At 40.2% G+C, this 24,373-nt stretch overlaps 1 protein-coding gene across 3 annotated transcripts in view; it reads left to right on the top strand.

The window, feature by feature from the left end:
• RCAN2 (regulator of calcineurin 2) overlaps positions 1 to 24,373 on the top strand; it is a 277,176-nt gene that overhangs the window by 175,420 nt on the left and 77,383 nt on the right. The window contains exon 1 of one of the 3 annotated variants that reach the window (XM_008057205.1): positions 807 to 1,307. The exons of the other annotated variants lie outside the window; for them this stretch is intronic. Coding sequence (XP_008055396.1) covers positions 1,200 to 1,307 — 108 coding nt within the window. The 5' untranslated portion in view covers positions 807 to 1,199. Of the gene's footprint in view, positions 1 to 806; positions 1,308 to 24,373 lie in introns of those variants that run through there. 3 annotated transcript variants of the gene reach the window in all.

Here is a 24,373-nt window from a genome sequence, read left to right as displayed (position 1 = left end):
TCGGTTATAAATCGCGATGCTCCAACAGCCACTAAAAATGCAAGTGAACTCCTACTAGGGATAACCTTGCAGGAACGACATAACTAATAATAAAATAAAAACCAATTTGAAAATTTTCCTTTGCTCTTTCCTTTTATAAAAGATGGCTATTCCTATTTGGTTGATCTATTCATTAAATAAATATTGGCTTCTCATGTCAGACACTCTGCTTAAGGCTCAAGACATAAAAGTGAATTAATCTGTGGCCCTCCCCTTCAGGAACTCAGTCTCAGGTAAAGTAGAGCCCTGAGGATCTGACAATGACCCACATTGGTGACTTTGCCCATTAGACCCTGCCATCTGTCCCCGAGTGAGACGTTTGCTCTAGCTCCTTTCTGCAGACCGCTTTTGGTTTGAATGACCTTGGAGACAGCCTGAAATCCCGAGCTTGGAAGGGTGCTTTTAGAGTTACTGGTCTGCACTTATGTGATTCAAATAGAATTTCCACAAACCTCTAATTATCTCCTCTTACCATTCTGCCTAAATGACTGACAACCAGCTCTTTAGTCACTCTAAGAATGGATTTATATTCAGCCCATGCCCGGGATGCATTAGGATGCCCAGAACATGTGTGGCTGCTCCGAGTGGCACAGAGCAATTAACAGAAGCCAAGCAATTTGCAAAATGCCTCAACTTCCTGCTCATCTTGAAGGCAGAAAATTGTCAAACCTTAACCTCGGGAGGCTCATCTGCAGAGTTACACCTCTCAACCACTCCAGCCCCTCAAAGCAGAACCTCTGGTGTCAGATTCTCCCCCACCCTCCTGCTTTTTGCAGACATAAGCACTCGGCTGCAACAACAGCTATGACTCAGTTCCTAGCTAACGCTGCCTGGATTGATTTAGTCTGAGTTCAGATTTAGCACATAATCATGTTCAATTTGCTCCACTGCACTGCCTAGAGATAAAAGGCTCGGAGGAAAAAAAAATAGCTTCAGCTTGTGTCAGTCTTTGTGGTGATGTCATTGCCATGAGCGAGCCGGGCCGTTCGTTACTCTGCTGTGCTGCCTCAGACGCGGAGGGCTACGTGCAGTGGGAGCGGGCTCCTGGAGCCCAAGTCTCCAGCCGTCCCCAGAGCAGGACAGCACCTGGGCCTGGCTGCAGCAACATCCATCTGGAGGCTCTTCCCTTCACTCATAACTCTGAGGTTGCCTAACTCTCGATGAAAAATTCAGGAGGGGGAATGCCAGCCCCTAGCATGGACTGTGATGTTTCCACTCTGGTTGCCTGTGTGGTGGATGTCGAGGTCTTTACCCATCAGGAGGTTAAGGTATGCACCTGCAGTCTGATTTTTCATTGTTGCCATTACTGAAACTGCTTGGCAGAGCCTTTTTAGTGTAAGGAAATAGGACTTTGGTTAATAGTTCTCAGTTCACAGTCTGCGCTAGAAATGCATGTGCTGAGTGCATGACTACATTATACAAAATAAGTTAGAAAACAGACCAGCATGTTATTTTTGAATATGGTAAGGACTGTCATTGTGTGTTTTTCCTTGTCTTTTCTGTTAGGTGCTCCCGGTCAGTCTTTTCCCAGTAGACCTGTTTTCATATTCTCGTATTGTACCTTTGTCAATAAGGAGAATTTATCAGTCCATGTCAAGAGGGGTTTTGAATCAATGATTAAATGAAGAAAGCCCACATAATAAACACAACACATCCAGGACACCCTGACAGTGGGACAATAGCCCCTCCTGACATGTCACTTTAATATCCTGTGATGTGATCTTCGAATTGAACAAAAGCTGTTCTACGGATGACAGTTTCAACCTCCAGTTCTCTGGAAATTGAAGTTGGAGAGCAGCTACCTAAATTTTCTTTGTCAGGCAAAGGAAGCAAGTCATTTTCCTTGAGCAGTTGTCCATAAAGAAAGTTCAGGCATAAATAGATATTGCATCTTAAGACTTATTATTACACATACTGGTCCTCACTGATTGTCTCCAGCAATCGTTGAACAGGTAATTGTCCTTTGATGATACTCATTCTCTCTTCTTTTTCTATTTTATTTTATTTTATTTTATGAGAAAGACTCTGTGCTTGTAAAATGGGAATATTTATTTCTTCTTTCATATTTAATAAAAGAACTAACAGAAGCTTCTTATTTAAACAGTTTACACACACACAAAAGGACAATTGTTCATTGTGTGATGGGAAGAATATAAAAGGGGAGATACAATGCATAATCACTTACCTTCTCTGCCTTGGTCTTTACGTGAAAAAATACCCTGAATTCTTTATTCTTGGGTGTGCAGGTGACACTCTGGTGCTTCACAGATGGGGATTTGTATGTTACTAGCATAACACATGGCTATGTCACTCAAGATTGCGGCTTTTGACAATCCTCTGAAATGGATTCGATAGTCTGGTTTGTTGTTCTCGCATATTTTAAACATGTGGTTCTGTATTTACCAGTTCTTGTGCCAGCGCCATGGAAGTATCTACCACCTGTCATCTGAAGTTTCAGAAAATAAGAATATAAAGGTTTGGCACTGCCTGTGGTTACATCCAGAATGGAAACATGCATACAGAGATCCCCAGTCCTGCCGGTCGTTCCTTCCATAACCACTCAAGTGCGAGAGCATTCATCTGACCCCTCCAGTTTAAAGTCATCTTTAAGTTCAGTGTGGGTAACCAGGTGGAGAGACAGCTTCCAGCAACCACTGGAACAGAATTCCATTTATAGAGAGTAAAACTCCACAGCTCCCATCTGCCCTGAAAAGTTCTGTTTACACAGTTGCCTTGAAGCTGTCCTGAGATTGTCTAAACTTTTTTAGTTTAAGAAACAATAGTAAGAAAATAGTTATTAGAGACCTACTATGTGTCAGGCATTGTGCTTCTATAAGAACGAGCTTAAAATATGCATATATGACACAAATATCTATGATCTAGACATAAAAATAACCACTTGCCTAGGATTTCTTAAAGACAGATAATGTTTTGTGGAATTAGGGGGTCACAAAGTTTTCACAGATGGTTGTATTTGAGTGGCTGGGATGGCTTTATGGAAAAAATGGTACTTGAACTTAAAGGGTAGATGTTATGCCGAAAGAGGAAGGGCATGCCACTTTGCAGTCTAGTGAGTCAATCCTTTTGACTGCAGTCAGTTCTCTATGAGAGATTAGAGGGAAAGGAGGTGAGTCAGAGTCGGATTGTGAACAGCTGATGCTGTTTTTCATAAAGTATGGAGTTTCTCGAGGAAGACTCCTACCAGAAAGATGTGCTACATGTCCTTACTGTTAATAGCTCTGAATCATGATGGATTTGTTTCTTTTAGACAAGTTGCCTAATATTTCTGTGCCTTGGTTTTCTCATTTGTAAGGTGGTAATAATTGTAATTTCCACCTTATTGGCTTAGTAGGAGGATTAAAGAAAATTTTACGTGTAGAATAATTAACACAATTCCTGACTAACACTTGGTGCTTAATAAATATTAGCTGTCACCACCATCATCATTGTCATCTTTTTAGGTATTCTCTGAAGGAGATAGGTTACTTTTGCCGGTTTATTGGACTGTCCTAACTCCAGCTGAGTTTATAATGACAATCCAGGACACACAAATCGCCCAGTCCCCAAAACATACACACACACACACACACACACACACACACACACACACACACACACACACACACATACAACCCAGCCACCTAGAAAACACTTCAGACATCTAATGTAAGGCAGTGACATTATTATCAAGAAAAGATCTACCTTGTGCTTATTAAAAAGGAAGGAAACGAACAAATTAAGATGAGCAAAGAGCTGTGTTAAGAAAACCTATGTGTATCTTGTTCAAAACTGACAATTACTGAATGTCGTGAAGAGAGATCCAAATGTAAAATTCTGGACATCAAATAAAGTTTCCCCAAAGGTCAGCTTCTCCTTCATTAATCACTAATAACAGACAAACAGTGGAACCAGGGGTTTCCTTCTTTAAAACCTGTAATATTTACTGTCAGAGAAAAGGGAGGCACAAGGTGAAGGTCTGCCTTACCTGCCCATATTCAGCTTTCATAATCACAGGCTTGTTTGTTTGTTTAACAATCCCTCTCCCCACCCAGATTCTCATGTAGCCACCATGAAAAGCTGCCACACCCAGGAAATGCAACCACAAGGCCCCCTTCACAGTACAGGAGTTTATTTGAAAGGAGTGGAGGCATCCATCGTTTTTCATAGGGACGTGGAAAGCCTCCTCCTCCATGGTGAGTCTCAGTTAGTTGCTTTCAGGCCCTTCAGATTCCAGTTTCCTAAATTTTGTCAAAACTGCTAAAGCAATAGTACTACAAAGAGGAGGACAACTAATAGAGTTCTGCCATATTTGTCTTTCTCCAGAAATTCCATGGGTGGTGTTGTGAACTTAGCTGTCTCTCTTGTAGCATGAGAGTGCTGAGAAAGATCTGAAAATTTGAAGTCCTCAAGAGTAGAAAAATAATAGAATGAACTGCAGCATATGCGTGTGTGTGTGTGTGTGTGTGTGTGTGTGTGTGTGTATGTGTGTGTGTGTGAATGTGCTGGGTTGACTTTTTTCCCCAGTATTCTCATATTTATGAAAATAGTTTTCCCATTCCACAAGGAGCCAAACGCTTGGGAAAATGAAAGAGATCCAAAGATAGGTAATGAAATTTACATTTCACTTTAGTCCAGTGGTTCTTAAGCCTGATCGCACATTGGTATCCCCTGGAGAGCTTTTAAAAATATTGATGGTGCCCAGGCCCCATGCCCAGATCTTCTAACATGGCTGTTCTGAATACAGCCCAGACATAGATTAACCTCTAAAACCAGTATCTTGTCTCTTGTAGGCACAGGTAGGTACAGGTGAGGGGAGCCAAGAATTGTCTAGGGTCACCTTTTAACACTTGAACCTTTATCCCCCAAACGAAGACTTAGTGTATACTGTTTCAAAAGCAATACCTCTGAGCTGTCAGAAATATTAAGACTCACCTAGCACTTTTTGACCAGTTGACTACATCTGCAGTGCCCCCATCTGACCCTGGGTCAACAGTAAAGTTCTTCTTTACCACTGATGCCATAGATGGCCTTATCAGAGCAGCAGAGCTGCTTGGAGCAGAGTGGCCCCACTCCTCCAGGGAGTGTCCAAACCTGAGATTGCCCCTTTCTCTGCAATGGTGGGTTCCGGCACAGGAGAAGCGATGGATACCTACTCTCTGGGCTGAGGGACTCCTTATTTATGTCCCAGGGCCCAGCCTTGTCTCTGTGGGCATCCATGTAAGACATAGGGGACTCACAAAGCTCCTTTCCACAGGAAACATGACAAGTCTTATAAGAAGTTTCAAAGAGCTTGGGACTTGGGAGAGGTGTTCATTGATTCAAAAACATGAGTGGAGCGTTTACTACCTACCAGGCAATGCTCTAGACTCTAGAGATTAGACAAGACAGATATTCCTGCCCTCGTGGAGCCCAGGAGACATTCCTGCCCTCATGGGAGGCCGACAGTGAATGAGTAAACAAACGTACACTGTAATTTCAGGTGGTGTTGTGGGCTGTGAAGAAAAATGAAGCAGAGGGAGGGATGGAAGGTTGAGGAGAGGAATGACCACTTTTGAGTAGATTGTGGTGGAAGATTCTCTGGGGAGGTATTATTAAATGTCATTGTTCCAATGTCATTCAGAGATCTAAATGAAATGAGAGAGACATGTATAGACCTGAGGGAAAATCATTCCATATAGAGGGAATAGTAAGTAGAGAGGCCATCTTATCTCATGTGTTCTTACTTAGCCTTGCCCCCTCCCCATTTAACATGTTTCAATAATTCATTCATTTAGGTAGCCACTGTGACTGTCACTGCCTCTTGCCATAATTCATTTTTCCAGAATGCTCCTTTTCAGAAAATTGTACTTAACCTAACACCCTCATGCTGCATTTTAAACCCAGTGGCTCTCTTGAAGGAGGGAGAAATACAACTAGAAGGTCGTTTTTAGCATAGTCATTCTCCATATGCTTGGAATCTTAGGGTTGCTGTAGGCCAGATTCTTCCTCGTCTGAAAGACCAAGGCCTTTTTAAGGTCACTGAAAAGTTCTACTTTCTCTCCTCTGCTTTTGTTAATTTCCCAGTATTCTCCCAATCCATGTGATCTTGGACAAGTCTCTTAATCCTTCTGGACACTTAATAATCCGTGCTGTGAAAAATCCTCTATTGCTTTCCGCATTTTATTTTCATTTTTACACAATAGTAAATGTGATTGACTCAAAATCTGTTTGTTTCATGCTGTTGTGTGAATTATGAGAAAGACCAGCACATCATGGCCACAGAGTACAATGAAATGTCTGTTATCTGAACCAATGGAAATTCAAATGACTTGTTTTGTTTGGTAAAAGTGGTAGGAGGAGAAGGATGGGGCCGAGTTGGTATGATACACTTTGTGCTCTGCTTTGAGGAGAAACCGCAATACAGGTGAATACATGGGTATTGGGAATTGTTTTGGAAGAGAAACTTGGGGTGTCAGGAGAGTTGGTTGAGCTTTATACCCTTTTCTTAAGTTTTTGGCAAGTTCTGGAGTAAGAATCTGGGCACAATCATGACCTTACAGCTCTGCAGAACTCTAAAGCTCTCTCAGAATCTTCAAAAACCTTTGTGTCCACTCAGTAACCTAGAAGACTTTGAGTTGTATAGGATTTTATTATCAAAAATTGAAACCCTCCAGAGGTATTCATGGTAACTATCTTTCAGTAACCAAAGCGGTGTTAACCAAATGCTCCTTCCCTATTCAATGACTATAATATTAAGTAGTGTTTTACTGTGCATCTCCAGACCACTTTTGGCTTATGAAAACCAAAAGAAAGAGTGTGAGAAAAGTAGGTAGCAGCATGGCATGTGTATAACAGATTCAAACCTTCTAGCAAAACAAAAGTTGCTTGTATGATAATAACACAGACTAGAATTGAAGTCATTTTGAAAATAAATGTTTGTGCAAAATTTAAAGTTAAAATAAATTATCCCTTTACAATACTTTTTAAAACTTAATAGTCTTTTTTTACTTTTAATTTTTTATTTTAAAGATGTGGGATACAATTCAAGGTTAGGCATACAAATGTTCATTATGCAGGTACCCTTGTTGATGAGGTGTGCCTCCTCCTTCCCTCAGCAGATTGCCACTACTGCCAATCCTGCATCCCTTCCCCCAATACACGGCAGTTTCCCACTACTGCCAATCTTTTTCTTATAATAGTATGATAATTGTTCAAGGTCTGCTTATGAGTGAGAACATGTGGTACTCAGTTGTTTGTTTCTGTGATAGATCACTCAGTATTATAGACTCTAAGTCCATCCAGGTTGCTGTGAAGTTCATGATTTTGTCCTTCTTTATGACTGCGTAATCTTCCATCATGTATATGTACCACATTATTTTTACCCAGTCCTCTTTTGATGGACTGCACCGTTGGTTCCATGTTCTTGCTATTGTGAACAGTGCTGCAATAAACATACATGTGCAGGTATCTTTTTCATAGAGTGATTTGAGTTCCTCCGGGTATATTTCCAATAGGGGGGTTGCAAGGTCATATGGAAGGTCGATGTTTAGATCTTTTAGGAATTGCCACACTGTTTTCCATAGAAGCTGTACTAGTTTACACTCCCACAAACAGTGTAGAAGTGTTCTCTTTTTGCTGCATCCTCTCCAGCATTTGGTTTTTTTTGAGTTATTGATGATGACCATCCTAACTGGAATTAGGGGGTAGGTCAGTGTAGTTTTAATTTGCATTTCTTTGATGACTAGTGAGGCTGAGCATTTTTTCAAGTATCTTTCATGAAGTGTCTATTCATATCTTTTGTTCACTTTGTAATGGGGCTGTTTGTTTTTTTCTTTTCAGCATGTTTGAGTTCCTTGTAGATCCTGGATGTTAGGCCTTTGTCAGACATACAGTTGGCAAATACTTTTTCCCAGTCTGTGGCTGTCTCCCTGCTCTCTTACTGGTTTCTTTGACTTTGCAGAAGCTTGTCAGTTTGATAAGGTCCCACTTGTCTATCTTATCTCTTATGGCATGAGCACTTGGGGTTTTGATCAGGAATTGGTTGTCAGTTCCAATATTCATAAGGGTGTCTCCTGAATTCTGTAAGGTTCTTATAGTTTGAGGTTTTATGTTTAGGTCTTTGATCCATTTAGAGTTGATATTTGTGTATGGTGATAGGTAGAGGTCTTGTTTTAATCTTCTGCATGTGGTCAGCCAGTTTTCCCAGCACCATTTACTGAATAGGTTCTCCTCTCCCCAGTGGTTGGTGGTGGAGGCTTTATCGAAGATGAGTTAGTTAAGAAATTGAGGTTTTGCTTCTGGAATCTCTATCCTGTTCCATTGGTCTATATACCTGTTCTAGTACCAATACCATGTTGTTTTGATTATTGTAGCTTTATAATAAAGTTTAAAGTCTGGGAGTGTGATACCACCTGCTTTGTTTTTTGTTTGTTTGTTTTGTTTTGTTTTATTTTTGCTGAGGATTGTTTTGGTGATTCATGGCCGTTTATGTTTCCATATGAATTTCTGAATTGTTGTTTCCAGGTCTGAGAAGAATGCTGCTGGTAATTTAATGGGTATTGCATTATATCTGTAGATTGCCTTGGGTAGGATGAGCATCTTAATAATGTTGATTCTTCCAATCCATGAGCGTGGACTATTTCCATTTGTTTGTGTCATCTTTGATTTCTTTGAGCAGTATTTTGCAGTTTTCATTGTAAAGTTCTTTCATTTCTCTGCTTAGGTAGATGCCAAGGTATTTCATTTTTTTGTAGCTATTGTGAATGGGATTGTGCTTTTTATTTGGATTTCTGTTTGTTTATTGTTGGTGTATAGAAATGCGGCTGTCTTTTGCACATTTATTTTATACCCTGAGACTTTGCCAAAGCCCTTTATCAGTGCAAGGAGGTTTTTGACAGATTCTCTTGGGTTTTCGAGGTATAGAATCATGCCATCTGCAAAGAAGGATAACTTTACTTCCTCTTTTCCTATTTGGATACCCCTGATCTCCTTCTCTTGTCTGATTGCTCTAGCTAGGACTTCCAAAACTATGTTGAAAAGGAGGGGTGAGAGTGGGTATCCTTGTCTTGTTCCGGTTTTCAGGGAAAATGGTTCCACTTAGCAGTATGCTGGCTGTGGGTTTCTCATAGACGGCTCTTACTATTTTGAGGTATGTTCCATCTATGCCTAGATGTTTGAGGGTTTTTATAAGAAGTAAAACTTAGCATTCTTAAATGTGCCATACTGAACATTTTCTTGCTTATGAAGAAAGTAGCATACATGTTTCAGAGAGTAGAGAAGAAATGATTTTATACAGATGACAGATGCTCCCTGAGAGGGTTGGAGAAGCAAACTTCTCAGCCACTTATCACATTAGAGAAAGACAAGGTAGACCATATTAAACTAATGACATTTTTCAGTGAGAAGGTCAACTAAAGACTTGTATATCTGTTTAAAGAGTCTTTTAGCTGTTGGAAAGTAACTGAGACACCAGCAGTTGCCACCTCTAACCTGAATGTCACATTTATTAAAAAACAAAGCAAAACACACACCTTCATTTAAATTGTGCTCCTAATGAGACAAATTTTAACATAAAACTCAGAGTACCATTTGTATCCTTAGTGATTCTGTTGGACAACTTTCAATTATTTATAATGTCCTGTTTTAGTCATTTCTGATAACGCTTAGAATTTATGCAAAAGAAAGAAAAGGATACCTGAAACATTTATTATCATGTTCTGTTTTTAGGCTTTATGCTTAATAGGATTAGTAGGTATCGCAATTTTGCAGTGACTAGCCCAGCTTTCCAGGGAAGTCATAAACTTTCCAACTCATGCCTGGCCTAGAATTTCATTATGTAAAGGAGCAAATTGATTTATGTAAAGGTACTGTGTCCCTTCCCAGCTCTAAATCTAAGCTGATTCCAAAATACAACTTTAAAAACTCACGGGGAGATAATTTCAAATGAGGATTTCAAGCAGATACAAAGTTATATCCTCTCCACTCTATCTAGAATGGAGTTTATCTTAAAAATATTTGAGAATAAAATGTCTACCAAGTTAGACCTTTCCTAGAAAATATTCACAATATACGTGCTTTCTTTTCTTTCTTTCTTTATTTTATTTTATTTTTATTTTTTTTGAGTCAGGATCTCACTCTGTCACCTAGGCTAGAGTACAGTTGCACAGTCACAGCTCACTGTACCCTTAACTTCCTTGGCGCAATCTTTGCACCTCAGCCTCCTGAGTAACTGAGTAGCTAGGTCTGCAGTTGTGCACCACCACACCTGGCTAATTTTTAAAATGTTTTTGTAAAGACAAGTTCTTGCTATGTTGCCCAGGATGGTCTTGAACTCCTGAGCTCAAGCAATCCTCCTGCCTTAGCCTCCCAAAGTGCCTGGATTGTAGGCATGAGTCACCACACCCGGCCTAATATGTGTGCCTTCATATTCCCCTTAGGGTAAAGTATATCTGGGGAAAAATACATATGTGTGTGCAAATGTAAATATCATATCATTATGTATATTACATATCTCTTTTCTATTTTATCTTCCATAACCATGGAAGGTTTTTTTCTGGATGGTCTACCTATTATGCAATGGCATCTAATTAGTTATTAGAAACTGCATGCTCTTAAGTCTAAACAATTGCTAAAAATTCCTTGGGGAGGGGGACAAAGAAATTTATTGTCTTTTATTTTTATTGCTCTATCCCAATAGATAGATGTTTATATACTTTCAGTCTAATAATACAATTACTCTTTCCAGAATCAGCTCTGAACTGACATTTAAAAATAGGTTCTCAAAAAGGCCTTGACTCTTTGGCTTCCAAAAAGATGATTTTAACAAATTTATCTTCTGTTAGATTGGACCGTAGACCAACTTTCATCCCGGTAAACAGCATCTTCTATAATATTCTACTTGTGTCAACAATAGGATAGTTGACTGCTTAGTTGTAAGATTTTTCTCCCATCTCCAGTGGTTCTATAATAATACGTGAGCAGTGTACATGTTGTACCCCAAACATTTAACCTTGGAGGACCATTTACTACACTGAGCATTAAACCATCCCACATGATGACAAATGTAAACTCCAGAAATATTCATCTCCATGGGTCAATATTATATGTTATCTCAATGGACATTTAAAAAACTCTCACTAAATACTTCTAAGTGCCAAGGGCATAGCTCACAATAGGTATTTCATGTAATTTCCCAACTAGACCAAGGCATCCATGTATTTGCCCCATTATAAACAGGTTTCTGCTATTCAGAGAAGTTAAATTTTTACACAGGATCACATAGCTACTAATTGGTAGAAGTGGGACTCGAACTGCTCTTTCTGCTACTGAAATACCTTCAAGGACTAATTAATAAGCCTCTAATCAATTGGAGTATAAATCTTAGAAGATAAGACATTGAACTCATAGGTAATATTTCCTCTGGTGTTTAAAACAGTTTTTGTGTTATATTTCTTATCAGAGGTGGTGGTATACTACTTTTACATAAGTCAGTAGTTGAGATCATTTTAGTTTTCCTCAATAAACCTAATGATGTGGCAATTGGAAGTATAACATTTGTCTTGTATTTTGTTTTCGAATCTTTCAAAATCTAATTATGCCATCTAGTTGGGGGAAAAAAGTTTGCTGGAAAACGCAGGGGCTCCCCCAAGAGTCTGTCACACGTAGTTTGACAGCTATTCCACATCCTTGCTATGTCACCAAGCATTTTCCATCGGTGGGTAAGGCGTGATCTGTAACAAATTGTGTAGAGCAGAGGTAGTGAAAGCAATACTTTTTTATTATTAATATTTTACTTTTGAACAGTGCTTTCCAAACTATATAAAACTCTACTTTTTCATTAGAAACCTACAATGTAAACAAAACCACACAACTGGGGTAAACTAGGATGGGATTTTGTTCTTGACATAATGCAAGATCTCTTGGTATATTATAGCCTGCATTATCAGTGTGTCTAATAGCATTGATTTCATCTTCTGTGACTTCACTGTGCCCTCAGGTATTGAAGAATAAAATCCTCTCAAGCTACCTTTCATAGTACAGGATGCATAATCAATGAGCAAGCTTAATAATAGCAACAATGTATTGAGCACTTATTATTTGTCAGCACTATACAAAGCACTTTTATTCATTCATTCATTCATTCAATATGCATTAAGTGCCTCCTGTGATCAAGGCCTCAGGCTAGGCTCTGCAGGTACAGAGATGAATAGTCCCGTTGGATACAAGAACTTATGTGGTGCTGGCCTGTCATTCCACTCAGTTCCATTTTCCTCAAAAAAGTCAATGCTGTTTGGGCCTTGGACGAGGCCCCCTTTGCTCTCGTAGTGCATATGAGAAGGAAGAAAGCCCAGCTTCTAGAGTCAGACATCCTGATTAGATTCTCTACTTGTCCATTAGGCCATTTATTGGTGGTGTGACACTGAGCAAGGAATCTTACCACTGTGCCTCAGTTTCCTCAACTACAAAAAGGAAAACTACATAAGTTGGTGGTGAGGATTAAATGCATCTGAGTATGAAGGAACACCCCCCAAAATTTTTTATTTATAAAAAATTGTATATTTATTCTTACATGTTTAAACTTCACTCACCTTCAAAGTCCTCTCCATTTGATGCAACACACCTATCAAGACACTTCTCCCACTGCTCTAAACAGTCTTTAAACACATCAATTTTGATGCCTTTTAGTGCTTCTGCTGTTTTTTGTTTCACCTCTTCCACACTGGCAAAACGTTTTACTTTGAAGACTTTTTTCATCTGGGGAAACAAAAAAAAAAAAAGTCACTTGGTGGGATTGTGAATGGGGAGGGTGGGGCACAGGGGTGATGCTGCTTCAATCAAAAACTACTTAACGCTCAGTATGGTGTGGGCAGGTGTGTGGTAATCATGGAAGAATCAGTCACTTATTGGTCACAACTCGGGACATTTCTTCTGCAAATCATCTCTCACAACAATGCTACCTGGTACACTGATGCTGTTGGGTTCCTAGAACACTTACCTTGTGGGGGAAGCCTGTACTACAAGGAGCCGCCCTCCAAAAAATAATTGAGGGTTTTTTTTTTTTAGTCCCCCTTGTATGTAAAAAACTTAACATAGTGATTGACAGACAGAACACACAAGTAATATGAGTCTTCATCATCATCATTACCATCATCAGTAGTAGTAGTAATAGTCTTTGTAACCGGAGTTTTGAGTTTTTTTGTCCAGGAACTCGACCTTACTTGTCTCTCATTATATCAGCCTCTTCCCCTGTAGTTTTCAACTCATCTTTGCTCAGGGGCAGTAGTGCCTTCCCCTCAAGCAGAGAGTGGGATGATGGGCCCCAGCGTAGGAGTGAGGAATTACAGGCCCAGAGAGGGGAAGGGCTGCTGCTGTGTTTCTTCCTTTGTTTGTGATTTTCGTGTCTCTTCCAAATCTCCCTGGGTAAGGGCCCCCTTTAGAGCAGAAGGCAACAGGAAACTAGGGGTTTGGATAAACAGGAAGTGACTTCACTCTACAACCACAAGAGGGTGTCTAGGAATGAAGCCTCAAGGAAATTGCTGATGTTGACTGAGTTAATGGAAAGGGAAGCAGCCTGGATGGAAAAGCAGCTGTAGAATTCTCTCCCCTCTCCCCCCTCCAGCCCCTTGCCGGAATTGACTCAAAGGCTCCCCTCACACTCAGAATAAATCCCAAGTCCTTGCTGTGGTCCTCAAGTCCCATCAGCCATGGCCCCAACTGCCTCGCTGATCTCATCTCCTCCTCCCTGTCTTTCTTTCTTTAACTAGGCTCTAACTACCCTCTCCCCACCTGTACCAAGCATCCCTCTGAACTTGCCTGTGCTATGCCCTCTACCTGGAATGTTTTTCCTCTTGGCATCCACATAGCTCGCTCCTCACTCTTCATAGTGCCGTTCCTGACCACGAAATATAAAATAGCACAGTGCACTGACCACACCCCACTCCTTACCCTGCCTTGTCTCTCAGCCCAGTCACAAGACAATATATTATACATTCATATATTGGCTCATTGTTTTGCTCCCCCGCAAAGAATACAAGTTTCCTCAGATCAGGGGCCGTTCTCTTTCTCCACAGCTGTGTTCCTAGAGATAGACATGTGGCAACATGGAGAAATGTGTGTTCACAAATGAACAATAGACTCCAATACTCAACACCCTAAACCATGCTGTTAGACCACCTTCTTTGAAAGGGACAGGCTAGATTTCCAGATCCAAGGCCAAGTTTAATAAGCATTCAGAGAGGAATATATAGCAGAATACAGAGGTTTTAAGGCAAAGTGCCCCTTAAGGAAAAGAGAGGTGTAGCTCAGTACCCATTTCTTCAGTGTATATTTAAACATCTCTTTCTGGGCAGGAATTTTAAACAGAATTATAGACTTGTTTCATCACAGTAATGCTAAACTGTAATTGTAATTCTTACACTGTTGACCTTCAGTTCTCATTTCTAGTTTAAAACTATGGAGATAGGTAGAAATTAGATTAATTACTCAAGCTGAGTTCAGTTTCTTTTTTGCTTAATAGGCATCTTTCCCTATAAAAAACCACATACACAAAAACACGAAACCCTCTGTATTCTTCCATGTGCTCCTACCTCTGACTGTTTATTAGTGCATATAATAAAGCTAGTAAATAAGTCCAATACTTAAAAAGAAAAACAAAAGTTAAACTAAAAGCCTTACTTTTCATTGCTTAAATAAGCAAGCAATAGATTTGAATCATTAATGAGAGAGATTGTACATGGTGTATTTTATATTCACACTTTATAAGCAAGTACTCCATTTGTAGTGCTCAGCAAAATAATATTCTATATCCAAATAACTCTTAACTATTACTACAAACAATCCACAATTTTGTAGCCTCAGAAGACTGGAACTCTCTTTGAATGAAGACTTCCTCACAACACCTCTTTGATGCAGTTAGGAAATATTTTTTCAATTAGAAATTCTGACTAGAAGGGTTTCCCAAATTATATAACAAATCAATAGAGGAGAGGTGAAAGTTTGCTCGTTTTTGACTTTGCATTCTTATTGCATAGTTCTTGAAGGTAGAACCAAGAAGCAATTATAATGGTGTGGTGGAAAGCAAGTTTGTCTTTGGAGGCAGATAGACCCAAGTTCATGACGTATCTTATTTATGACTTTCCTTATTATGAAAAGAAAATCTCAGCCAGACAAGATGAGGGTCTGGGAAACCCAGCCAGAGTCCCAGTATCCTTGAGTTATGTTGATTGGCTTCTAGTTATTCCTCTGTCTTTTCTTTTCAAACAGGAAAGAAGTCAAAATAGAAAAGAAACTATCTTGAGAATGCCATTAAACAAGGTTAAAGCTTTTTGGGGAACGACATATTTGTTTACACTACTCCTAAAATATTCATTAAGCGCATTCATTTCAGCAAGCCTATTCTGATTATCTTCTAGGGCTAGGAGTCAAAAATTAGGAATCCAAATCCTGGCACCTGCCCTGGGGAATCACTTAATCTATGGGTAAAGGAGTCAGATTAGAATCGCAGACAGATATTCTTTAACCAACTATTGTGCTCTGATGCCTCCTCAGATTTCTAACAACTTAGAAGTGAAAATTCAGTAATGTTAAATGCTGGACCTAAAATATAAAGGCCACTTCTTGAGAGCAGGTATACATGTACACACACATGCACAAGAAAATCTCAATATTATTGCTGAAATGTTTACACAGGGCTAAAATTCCCAAAGCTGACCATATACCAAGCAAGGAGAAAGAAAATTCTGATGCCATATTCTTGTACTTAACTCTTGCCATCAGATCATGAGCCTTGCCTCAGCACAGTGCTCTACATTTAGTAGATATTGAATAAAGTTTGGGTGAAGACAGCGGGATGGAAGAAGAGGAAGAAAAGAGATGAGGTCCTTTACTAGTAAGAGCAGGCTCCAGAAGTTGCACCTGTCACTTTCTCTCAGATTCAACTGGAAGAACGTGGGCATGTGGACCCATCCAGGTGCAAGAGGGGCTGAGAATATTACCTTTTTCCTGAGTGACCCAGCTAAAATTCAGGATCCTGTTATAAACAGAAGAGGGAGGTGAATATTGAGAGATAAGTAGCCATCTCTAGTGCAGGTGACAAATGCACCCTTTAAATAAATGACTTGAGAACTCAAACTTCAGGATTCACATATACTAAACAGCAGTCCAGAGGAAGTTGATGAGTTCTCAAAATGCACAGTCGTAGAAGTTTTTCAAGGTTGCATGAAATGAGAGTAAGCTTTGCTCTGGGGTTAAAAAGTATGACAGTGAAGCAACCATGCTGCCCATCGAAAGAGGACTGGATTTTAAAACTGTGGTACATATACACGATAGAATATATGTGAAAAGAAGATCACAGCCAGGTAAGATGAGGGTCTGGGAAACCCAACCAGAGTCCTAGTATTCTCGAGTTATGTTGATTGCCTTCTAGTTATTCCTCTGTCTTTTCTTTACAAAGAGGAAAGAAGTCAAAATAAAAAAGAAACTATCTTGAGAATGCCATTCAACAAGGAATGGAATGTTATGCAGCCATAAAGGACAAAATTATGAACTTCACAGCAACTTGGATGGACTTCGAGGCTATAATAATGAATGATCTATCGCAGAAACAAAGAACCGAGTATCACATGTTCTCACTCATAAACGGAACTTGAATAACTATCGTACTACTTTAAGAAAGGGATTGACAGTAGTGGGTAAACTGCCAGGGGAGGGGGGGCACACCCCATCAACAAGGGTACCTGCATAATGAACATTTGTATACCTCTCCCTGAATTGTACCCCATGTATTTAAAATAAAAAAAAATTTTTTTAAAGCATGACAGTTACAAGGCACTCTCCAATCTGACCACGTCTTTCTAGGTCTGGTGGGCCAATAATCTGCATTCTCAGTTTCACTTCCATGCCTTGGCACTGTCTGTTTCTTCATGCCAACTGGGCATCCCACACACTTGCCTTGCTACCATCCACTTGGGTAGTTCTGCTCATTTGCAGACAGATCTTTATTAACAGATGACAAGACTGTTTCTGATCAGGTCCAGAGTATCGGTTAGATCCTCTGCAGCCGTTGGATGGAGCTCGAATTCCGTAGAATAGCAAGCATGTTTCTGCGCAAATGGGTACTAGAACATCTTCAGCCTTCCTCTACCCTTTGTGTCTACAACAGAGCCTCAACACGGCCATGGACAGTTGGAGGGCAGAAGAAGAACTAAACAGGAGGAAGAGCGCTAGGTGTATTCTTCAGGCCACTCAATTTGGACAAGTAATTTATTCTCTGTCAGTCTACTGGAATGAAAGTTCTCTAGCACTCTGCTCTTGGAGTCATCTCACAGATTACCTACCAGCAACTTGACTGCATTTTTAAATGAAATAGTGAAAAAACAGATCACTTCATATTAAATAGTATACTGTTGGAACCAATTATTTTATTGTAATGATATTTGGTTTATAATGGAATTTTGAACACTAAGGAACTTATTTGTGACAAAAAATTAAAATTTTATATATTACGTTTTTCTAACGTGCTAACAGTCACCAACATACATTGCAGGTACATTGATACACATTGCACAATAGTAATTTGTTTGATGTCTTCCACCTGGTGTTTTTCCATATGAGCAGACAATGCAGTCTTGTTTACTTCCTCCCCAATTGATAATACGTAATTTATTGTACAGTCTGTTGTTTAAAGATGTAGAAAGACACACTCATGATTCCTGAAAACTGCTTCTCAACTGATCAATCATATTTCAGTATATATTCCATCTCTTTATTTGCTTTTTTCATACAATTTGAATGGACAACTTCAAGGAAACATACATTTTTTAAAAATCTGTGCTGTCATAAGTTTGTCCTGTATAATCACCAGCAATCTCTTTATGTCCCCTCTGAGGGGACATATGAGTGCAAAGGACTAGATGCACAGGGGACAACATGGAGAAGGAATGGAATTTAGAACCAGACCAAGCTGAGTTGAAGTGCTGGCCCTAATAGTTATTAGTTTTGCATTCTTGGGAAATTTTCTTAATCTCTGTGTCACAGTTTTCTTCTTTATAAAGTCAGTATAAGAATGCTACTCTTCAGGGGGTTGTAACTGGAATAAGAATGTGCTTAAAGCATGTAGGCACTGAATAAATAGTTGTTATTTTTCTTGCCTCTTTCCTCTCTAAACTTCGATGATCAAAATACCTTAAATTCTACTGAATCTATTAATGAGATTTAGCTCTGTTAAAGATACAGCAGTTCTGCTATATTGAGAATCACATTTTAGCTCCATTCACAAAATTATATGTCATTTTTCTGAAATCCATACCATTTCTGAATAACCTTCCTACATAGAGCATCATCCATTTTGATAAAGAAATGAAATAAAAACCCATCAAGTCTTTCTAGGCTGCAAAAAATGTATTAACTCTTTGACAAACCCTCCCATTAGGTTGCTAATATTGATGATATCAATTGTTTCCTTTGTGTCAAAAATCAAAAATTGTTAAGAACAGCTGTTTCTTTACCTAAGGGGAGACAAGTCTTATAATAAATCAATTAAAGATTTCTTTGGAAGAAATATGAATCAATCTTTATTCTTTTACACAAATATTGGAAAACAAAGTTTCTCCACTGAGAGTGTCGGGCCGGGACAGACATGCTTCTCATTCACTCCTCCGAATTTGTGTTATAGAATAGAAGATCTGAGCATTAAAATATTATGACTTCCTGATGGTGCTCTGACTCCAGATTCTTTCCTGTGCATGAAAGTGAAATAAACTCAAGAGCACTTTAAGCTCTTTGATTCTGAATAAGCACAATATAACACACCCTGAATGTTTCAACTTCTGCCTGATCTTTCTGCTTGCTCCACCTACACAGTTATTCTCGGCAATTTTTGTCATTACCCAGGCTTGGAATCTGGAACCATCTTTACTGATCAGCTCCTTCAACTAACTTCATTTTTAAGCAGATTCAAATAAGTCTTTCAGGTTTGTTTCTACTAAGTCCAAATTCCAAAACTGTTCCTAAGAATCTAATATGAGTAATGTGTAACCTTCAAAAGGTAGAAAACTCCTCACCTCAAAATCTTATAGTCTACTGAATAGTGCAAGCACCATGACAGAGGTGCAAATTCAGTAATATAGGGCTTCCTCGTTTTCCTTTGTGATAGGCAATTGAGGAAGACCAGATTTTTCTAAAAAGTAACATTTTTAGATTGAAAGTTGCCTGCAAACCTGATCTATAAGTGGGTGTCATTTGGCCTGTACAGTGTTATTTATTTAATTGAATTCCTCACCAGCCTTTAAATATGATGGTGATTTTACATTAAAATCTATATCCCATCTTCTCTAAAAGACTAGTTTAGCTTAATCACTGGGTCTCCCTTCCCATAGGTTATAATTGGCCCAACATGATCTAGGTCTGTCCTTTTCAATAGAGCAAGTACTCTCTAACCCCCATCACCCCCTATTGTCCTGTGCTTGACTTACTCCAGGTATATGCAGGGAGTCATGGAAGATAATGCTGCAGAGTGAACATAGGTCATGCTGTGGATGACACTGAGCACCAACCAAAGCACTTGCAATTAATTCTATGAACCATGGAGGAACCCTCATGGTTCATAGAACCATAATTTAGGAAGAACCATAATTTAGGAAGAGTTTGGTGCCCTAGGAGTTTAGCCCAGATAGTAAAAAGAAGGAAATGGGATGAGAGGACAGGAAAATCAGTAAGGAAACTTTTGCAATTCATTAAGCAAACATGTCTCCATATTGTACCCCTCTCTCCTAATACAACATGAAAATTCCATAGGGTGGATTGGAAAGAATACGAGACTAAAAGTCAGAAAACTTGACTCAAATTACAAGACTGCCCTTCTTAGCAAAATGTATGGGCAAGACTCAAGCTTTCTAGACCTCTCTTTGCTCACCTATGAAGTGACATTGGGGGTAATGTTGACCTCTCAGGACTGTGGTGAGGATTAGATGAAACAACATTCTGGACAGTCTTTGTGGACTATATTAGCATCACCTCCTGATTTCATTTCTGCAGCCTTCTCTTGAACAGCCGGCTGACCCTGTCTCTTTTCTATTGATCAGTTGTGACTTTACACGAATTATTTCCAAGCTTAGAGCCCTCCAGGAGTTTCTGTTATATTTGGTCTCCTTAGTTGAGGTTTTAAGCCAGGATTTCTGAATTGGAAAGGACTTTAGCGACAACTAAGAGCTCCCAACTTGATGTAACCATCAGCCTCTCTTTAAATTCCCCCAGTGATGGAGCCCTCGTTCCTTTTCATTCTTTTTCTTCTTCTTTTTTTTCTGAAACCTTGTAATGTCAACCCACTTGCCCTTGTATTACTGTGCGATGTAAGCAAACAGAGCAAGTCTGCTCTTTCTTTGCCTATACATGTATATTTGTTCTTTGAAGAGAGCTGTTTGTTCCTCATCTTATTCCCAGATCTTCTTCTCTAAACTAAATGTATGAGGTTTTTCCAGCTTATTCTTCATATGTCATAGTTGCCCATTCTGCCCTCCCATCCTATAGGTCTGCCCATTGTACGCTATATTTCAAATATTATTATTCAGTCATTCTTCTCCTCTCTCATTTTATCCAGAAATATGTGCTTAGATACGGAGGTCTCATTCTACTTTAGGCTGTGCTCAGAAAGCACCCCTAGCCCCACCCAAACACATTTCGTTCTCCCCTCCCTTAATCCAATTTTTTCCTCACAGTTTGTTCTGCAAAGTAGGTCAATTTGTCTAAGATAAGATTTCATGCCCTTTAGGGTCATTAGTGAAAGATCTTAATAATTACATGTCAAAAGTCCATATTGAGGCTGGGTATAGTGGCTCACGCCTATAATCCCAGCACTTTGGGAGGAAGAGGCAGGAGGATTGCTTGAGCTCAGGAGTTTGAGACCAGCCTAGGCAACATAGCAAGATCTCCTCTCTACAAAAAAGTTACCCAGGTGTGGTGCGTGTGCCTATAGTCCCAACTACTCAAGAGGCTGAGGTGGAAGGATCACCAGAGCCCATGAGGTCAAGGCTATGGTGGGTCATGATCATGCTACTGCACTCCAGTCTGTGACAGAGTGAGAGTCTGACTCAAAAAAAAAAAAGTTCATATTAGACTAGTCTGTACTGATAATGTTTAACACGTATTGAGTGTTTACTACTTGCCAGCCTGTGTTCTTAAATGTGCTTTCTATGTCATCCCATTGAATCTTCACACTCCCATGCACAATAAAGACTGTTATCACTGTCCCTGACTCACAGTTGGGAAAAATGAGGCTTTGTGACATGAAGGAGCCACCACATCAAACAGCCAGGAAGTGGCCAAGCTGGGGTCCAATGCCCATTGCCAGGCTCAGTCTGTGCTCCTAATCACCATGCTGGGCCTTCTCACAGTATCTCTGTCTGGTGCCTGTTGTAGAGGGTCCTTTCATTTGTTTCTTTGTTGGATAATTACTTTAGGGCTTTCACAGGATTCAATAGAAAGTGTAATTACTGTTATAATTGCTGTAACACAAGGAAGGCTTCTTTCCTTCCTCCAGCTTGCTTGAACAAAGCCTCTAACACTATAAGCAGGCCGCCGCCATCTTCAGGAAGATTTCCAATACAAGATATTAGGAGATGACCCCCAAAGAAGTGGTTACTCTAACTCCAAGCATTACAGTGCATTCATTCCCTCCACACTCCTCATCTTCCTTCCTTGCTCTATGTTTGTCCGGAGTCTATTTTGTGTATTATCTGTCTCCTCACTAGAATGCGGTTTCCATGAAGGCAGAAATTTTTGTCTGTATTATTTGTTGCTGAATCCTCAGATCAGCACAGAATAGGGGAATAGCAAAATACGTGCTGAGTGAATGAATGACAACAATAAAGCAATTCCATCACCAGGCATTTGAGCTTTGAGATGCGTTTTTCTCAACCACCCCCATGACCCTCTGCCTGCCGCACATTCGCCTCACACACGCTTTCCAGCTAATGTCCACTCTTTCTTGAAGCCTCAGTTCACCAGGGCTCTGATTTCTGCAAGAACCTTGACTGATCCTTGAGGCAAGTGTACCCCTCCTCTGTGTTTCCTTAATACCGTATTTTTGCCTCTAGTATGGAAAGTACTGTATTGTATAACAGTAGCCCATGTTTGTAAAAGTCTCCCCCAGCAAGCCTGAGTTCTTTGCATGCAGGAACCCCTGTCTTCTTCATGTTTGTTTCCCCAGCACTCATCATGGTTCCTGGCATAGTACTCAATAAATAGTTTAATAATAACTTAAAAATGCTGTTTCTATAAATGGGTGTGTATGATCACAAGAGTGGACATGATATAGCTTTGAGGAGGTTTTAGAAACAGAAACTGCTATCTGGGAATGGAAGTTCTTTCTTCAGTATTTATTGCCAGGTCCTGTTCTGGATATAGGGCATCCACAAACCAAACAGTCAAAAAGGCTTTTCATGGAACATTCTAGAGGGAGGAGAGAGATGACAAGCAAAATAATAAATAAGTTATATGGTGTGCTTGGAGTGATATATGCTAAAGAGAAGAAAGAAAAGTAGGGCAGAAAAACAGGACTTGGAATTTTCAATAGGGTGCCAGAGTAGGCCCCATCGAGAATGCAGTATTTATGGCATTTGAGCAAAGACTTTAGAAGGCATTCACTGAGTTCCTATAGTGAGTGAGGCACTGTGCTGAGGCTGAGAATTCCAAAATAGAGCTCACACTCTAATGAGAAGACTGTCATGTCAACCAGAGTGTGATAAATGTGAGAACTGCCAAAATAAAATGGCTTGCCAGTAGGCTATGTGACTAGAGAAAGCTGACTTTCCAAATGCTATGTAAATGTCGCATCGCCGTCCTCCTCCTCATTTCTCTTTAACCACCTCCCCTGACCTTTTCTACGTGGACTTATAGCCTTTAAATGTGTCTAGAGTGCTGGGAGGGAGATAAGTTTGGAGCGTGTGCAGTTATTTGGGGGAGTTGCGAAGTACAGCTCTCTGGGTCTGAGGAACTTTGAGGTGTTATGTGACAGCCATTGATCTAGAAGAGTCAGGGGCCTTTTCCACTCATGATACACACTGACATAGTTGAGCTCGCATCCCTGGAGGAAAAATGCACCAAGCAGACCAGGGGGAAGGTAATTTCAGTGGAGTCATCTGACAACTCTCATTGTTTGGCTCTTTGGACATGGAAATAAGCCAGTCTTGGGACCACACAGCTCCCTCAGATGCCACACTGCCACTGGCATGCTGCTGGCTTCTCACCATATTCCCTTTCTTCAGTGGCATTTTGCACACAACGGTCTTGCTCTGTATGTAGTGTGCTGCCTCTGTCCACAGCATACTTTCAATACTGCCTCAGGCAGTGCCTATAAAGACTCCCTCTTGACCATCTCAGCAACAGGTGCCAAGTACCTTGGCTCACTGGGACTGGTACCAGCATACCAAAATGGCCTCCAGTTGAGAACAGGACTTTACCCTGGTTGTGTGAATCAATGACGTGTTCACACTGCCAGGACAGTCAGCTTCTTAGTATATTTCTCATATATTGAATTGGTCTAATAAGTTCAATGCCTTGATTAGCTTATGAACCAACATGAGGTTTGATCCTGGTCTTGATGCTCCTCCTGCAGCTGGTCTAAGGAGAAATAGCTTCAACCCTACGGCTAGCAGAGAATCAGTTGATTCGTGAATATATAGCCCGTGTCGCTTACTTGTGTAGCTGATTGGCTGAATTTAATTCATAATGGCATCTTCCCTAGAAAAGGAAGGAGTGTTCCTTTGAGTTTGTAAAAGTGTCAAATGGACCCATATTTGGAATCTAATGAAACAAAAATCAATCAAGCAGAAGTCTTATTTAGTGCCATCTAAGCCTAGGTTCTCCAGAAAGCAGAGACAAAAACTTAACTGCAAGTGCTTTAATGGTAGTCAGGAGCCAAAAAAGCAAGAATGGGGGCCAAGTGGAGTGAATTAGGGTGGGAAGTGGAGCCAGTCCAAAGATGGGTAGTGGAACAGGCCCCCATCATGGCAACTGGTTGCCAGATTCCATGGAAAGTCTGGGAAGCCACATGAAGTGTGGTATGGAACCTTCTGTCCAGGAAAGGAAACAGGGAGGCATTTCTTCATTGGCTCCAGGCACCTTGAGTCAGTTTTTCACCACAGATTGTTAACTCCATGGGTTCACAGGTCACATGTGTCAATACCAAGTGAGTTATTGGGGCACCTGCCTCTGTGTCAGCAGAGAAGCCTGGAATGGAACAAGACAGGCACTGAGGTGAAGCAAGTTCCTCAGGTTGCAAATGGCATGAAGCTTCTCAGAACCCAAGTAGAACTTGTTAACTGCAGCCGTGGCTAGACTACAGGACAGGTGGGGTCAGGAG

This window comes from Carlito syrichta, unplaced genomic scaffold (genome assembly GCF_000164805.1).
Source record: "Carlito syrichta isolate Samal-C Ts95f unplaced genomic scaffold, Tarsius_syrichta-2.0.1 Scaffold302862, whole genome shotgun sequence".
NCBI classification, from domain to species: domain Eukaryota; kingdom Metazoa; phylum Chordata; class Mammalia; order Primates; family Tarsiidae; genus Carlito; species Carlito syrichta.
This window is presented reverse-complemented; position numbering and strand designations above follow the sequence as displayed.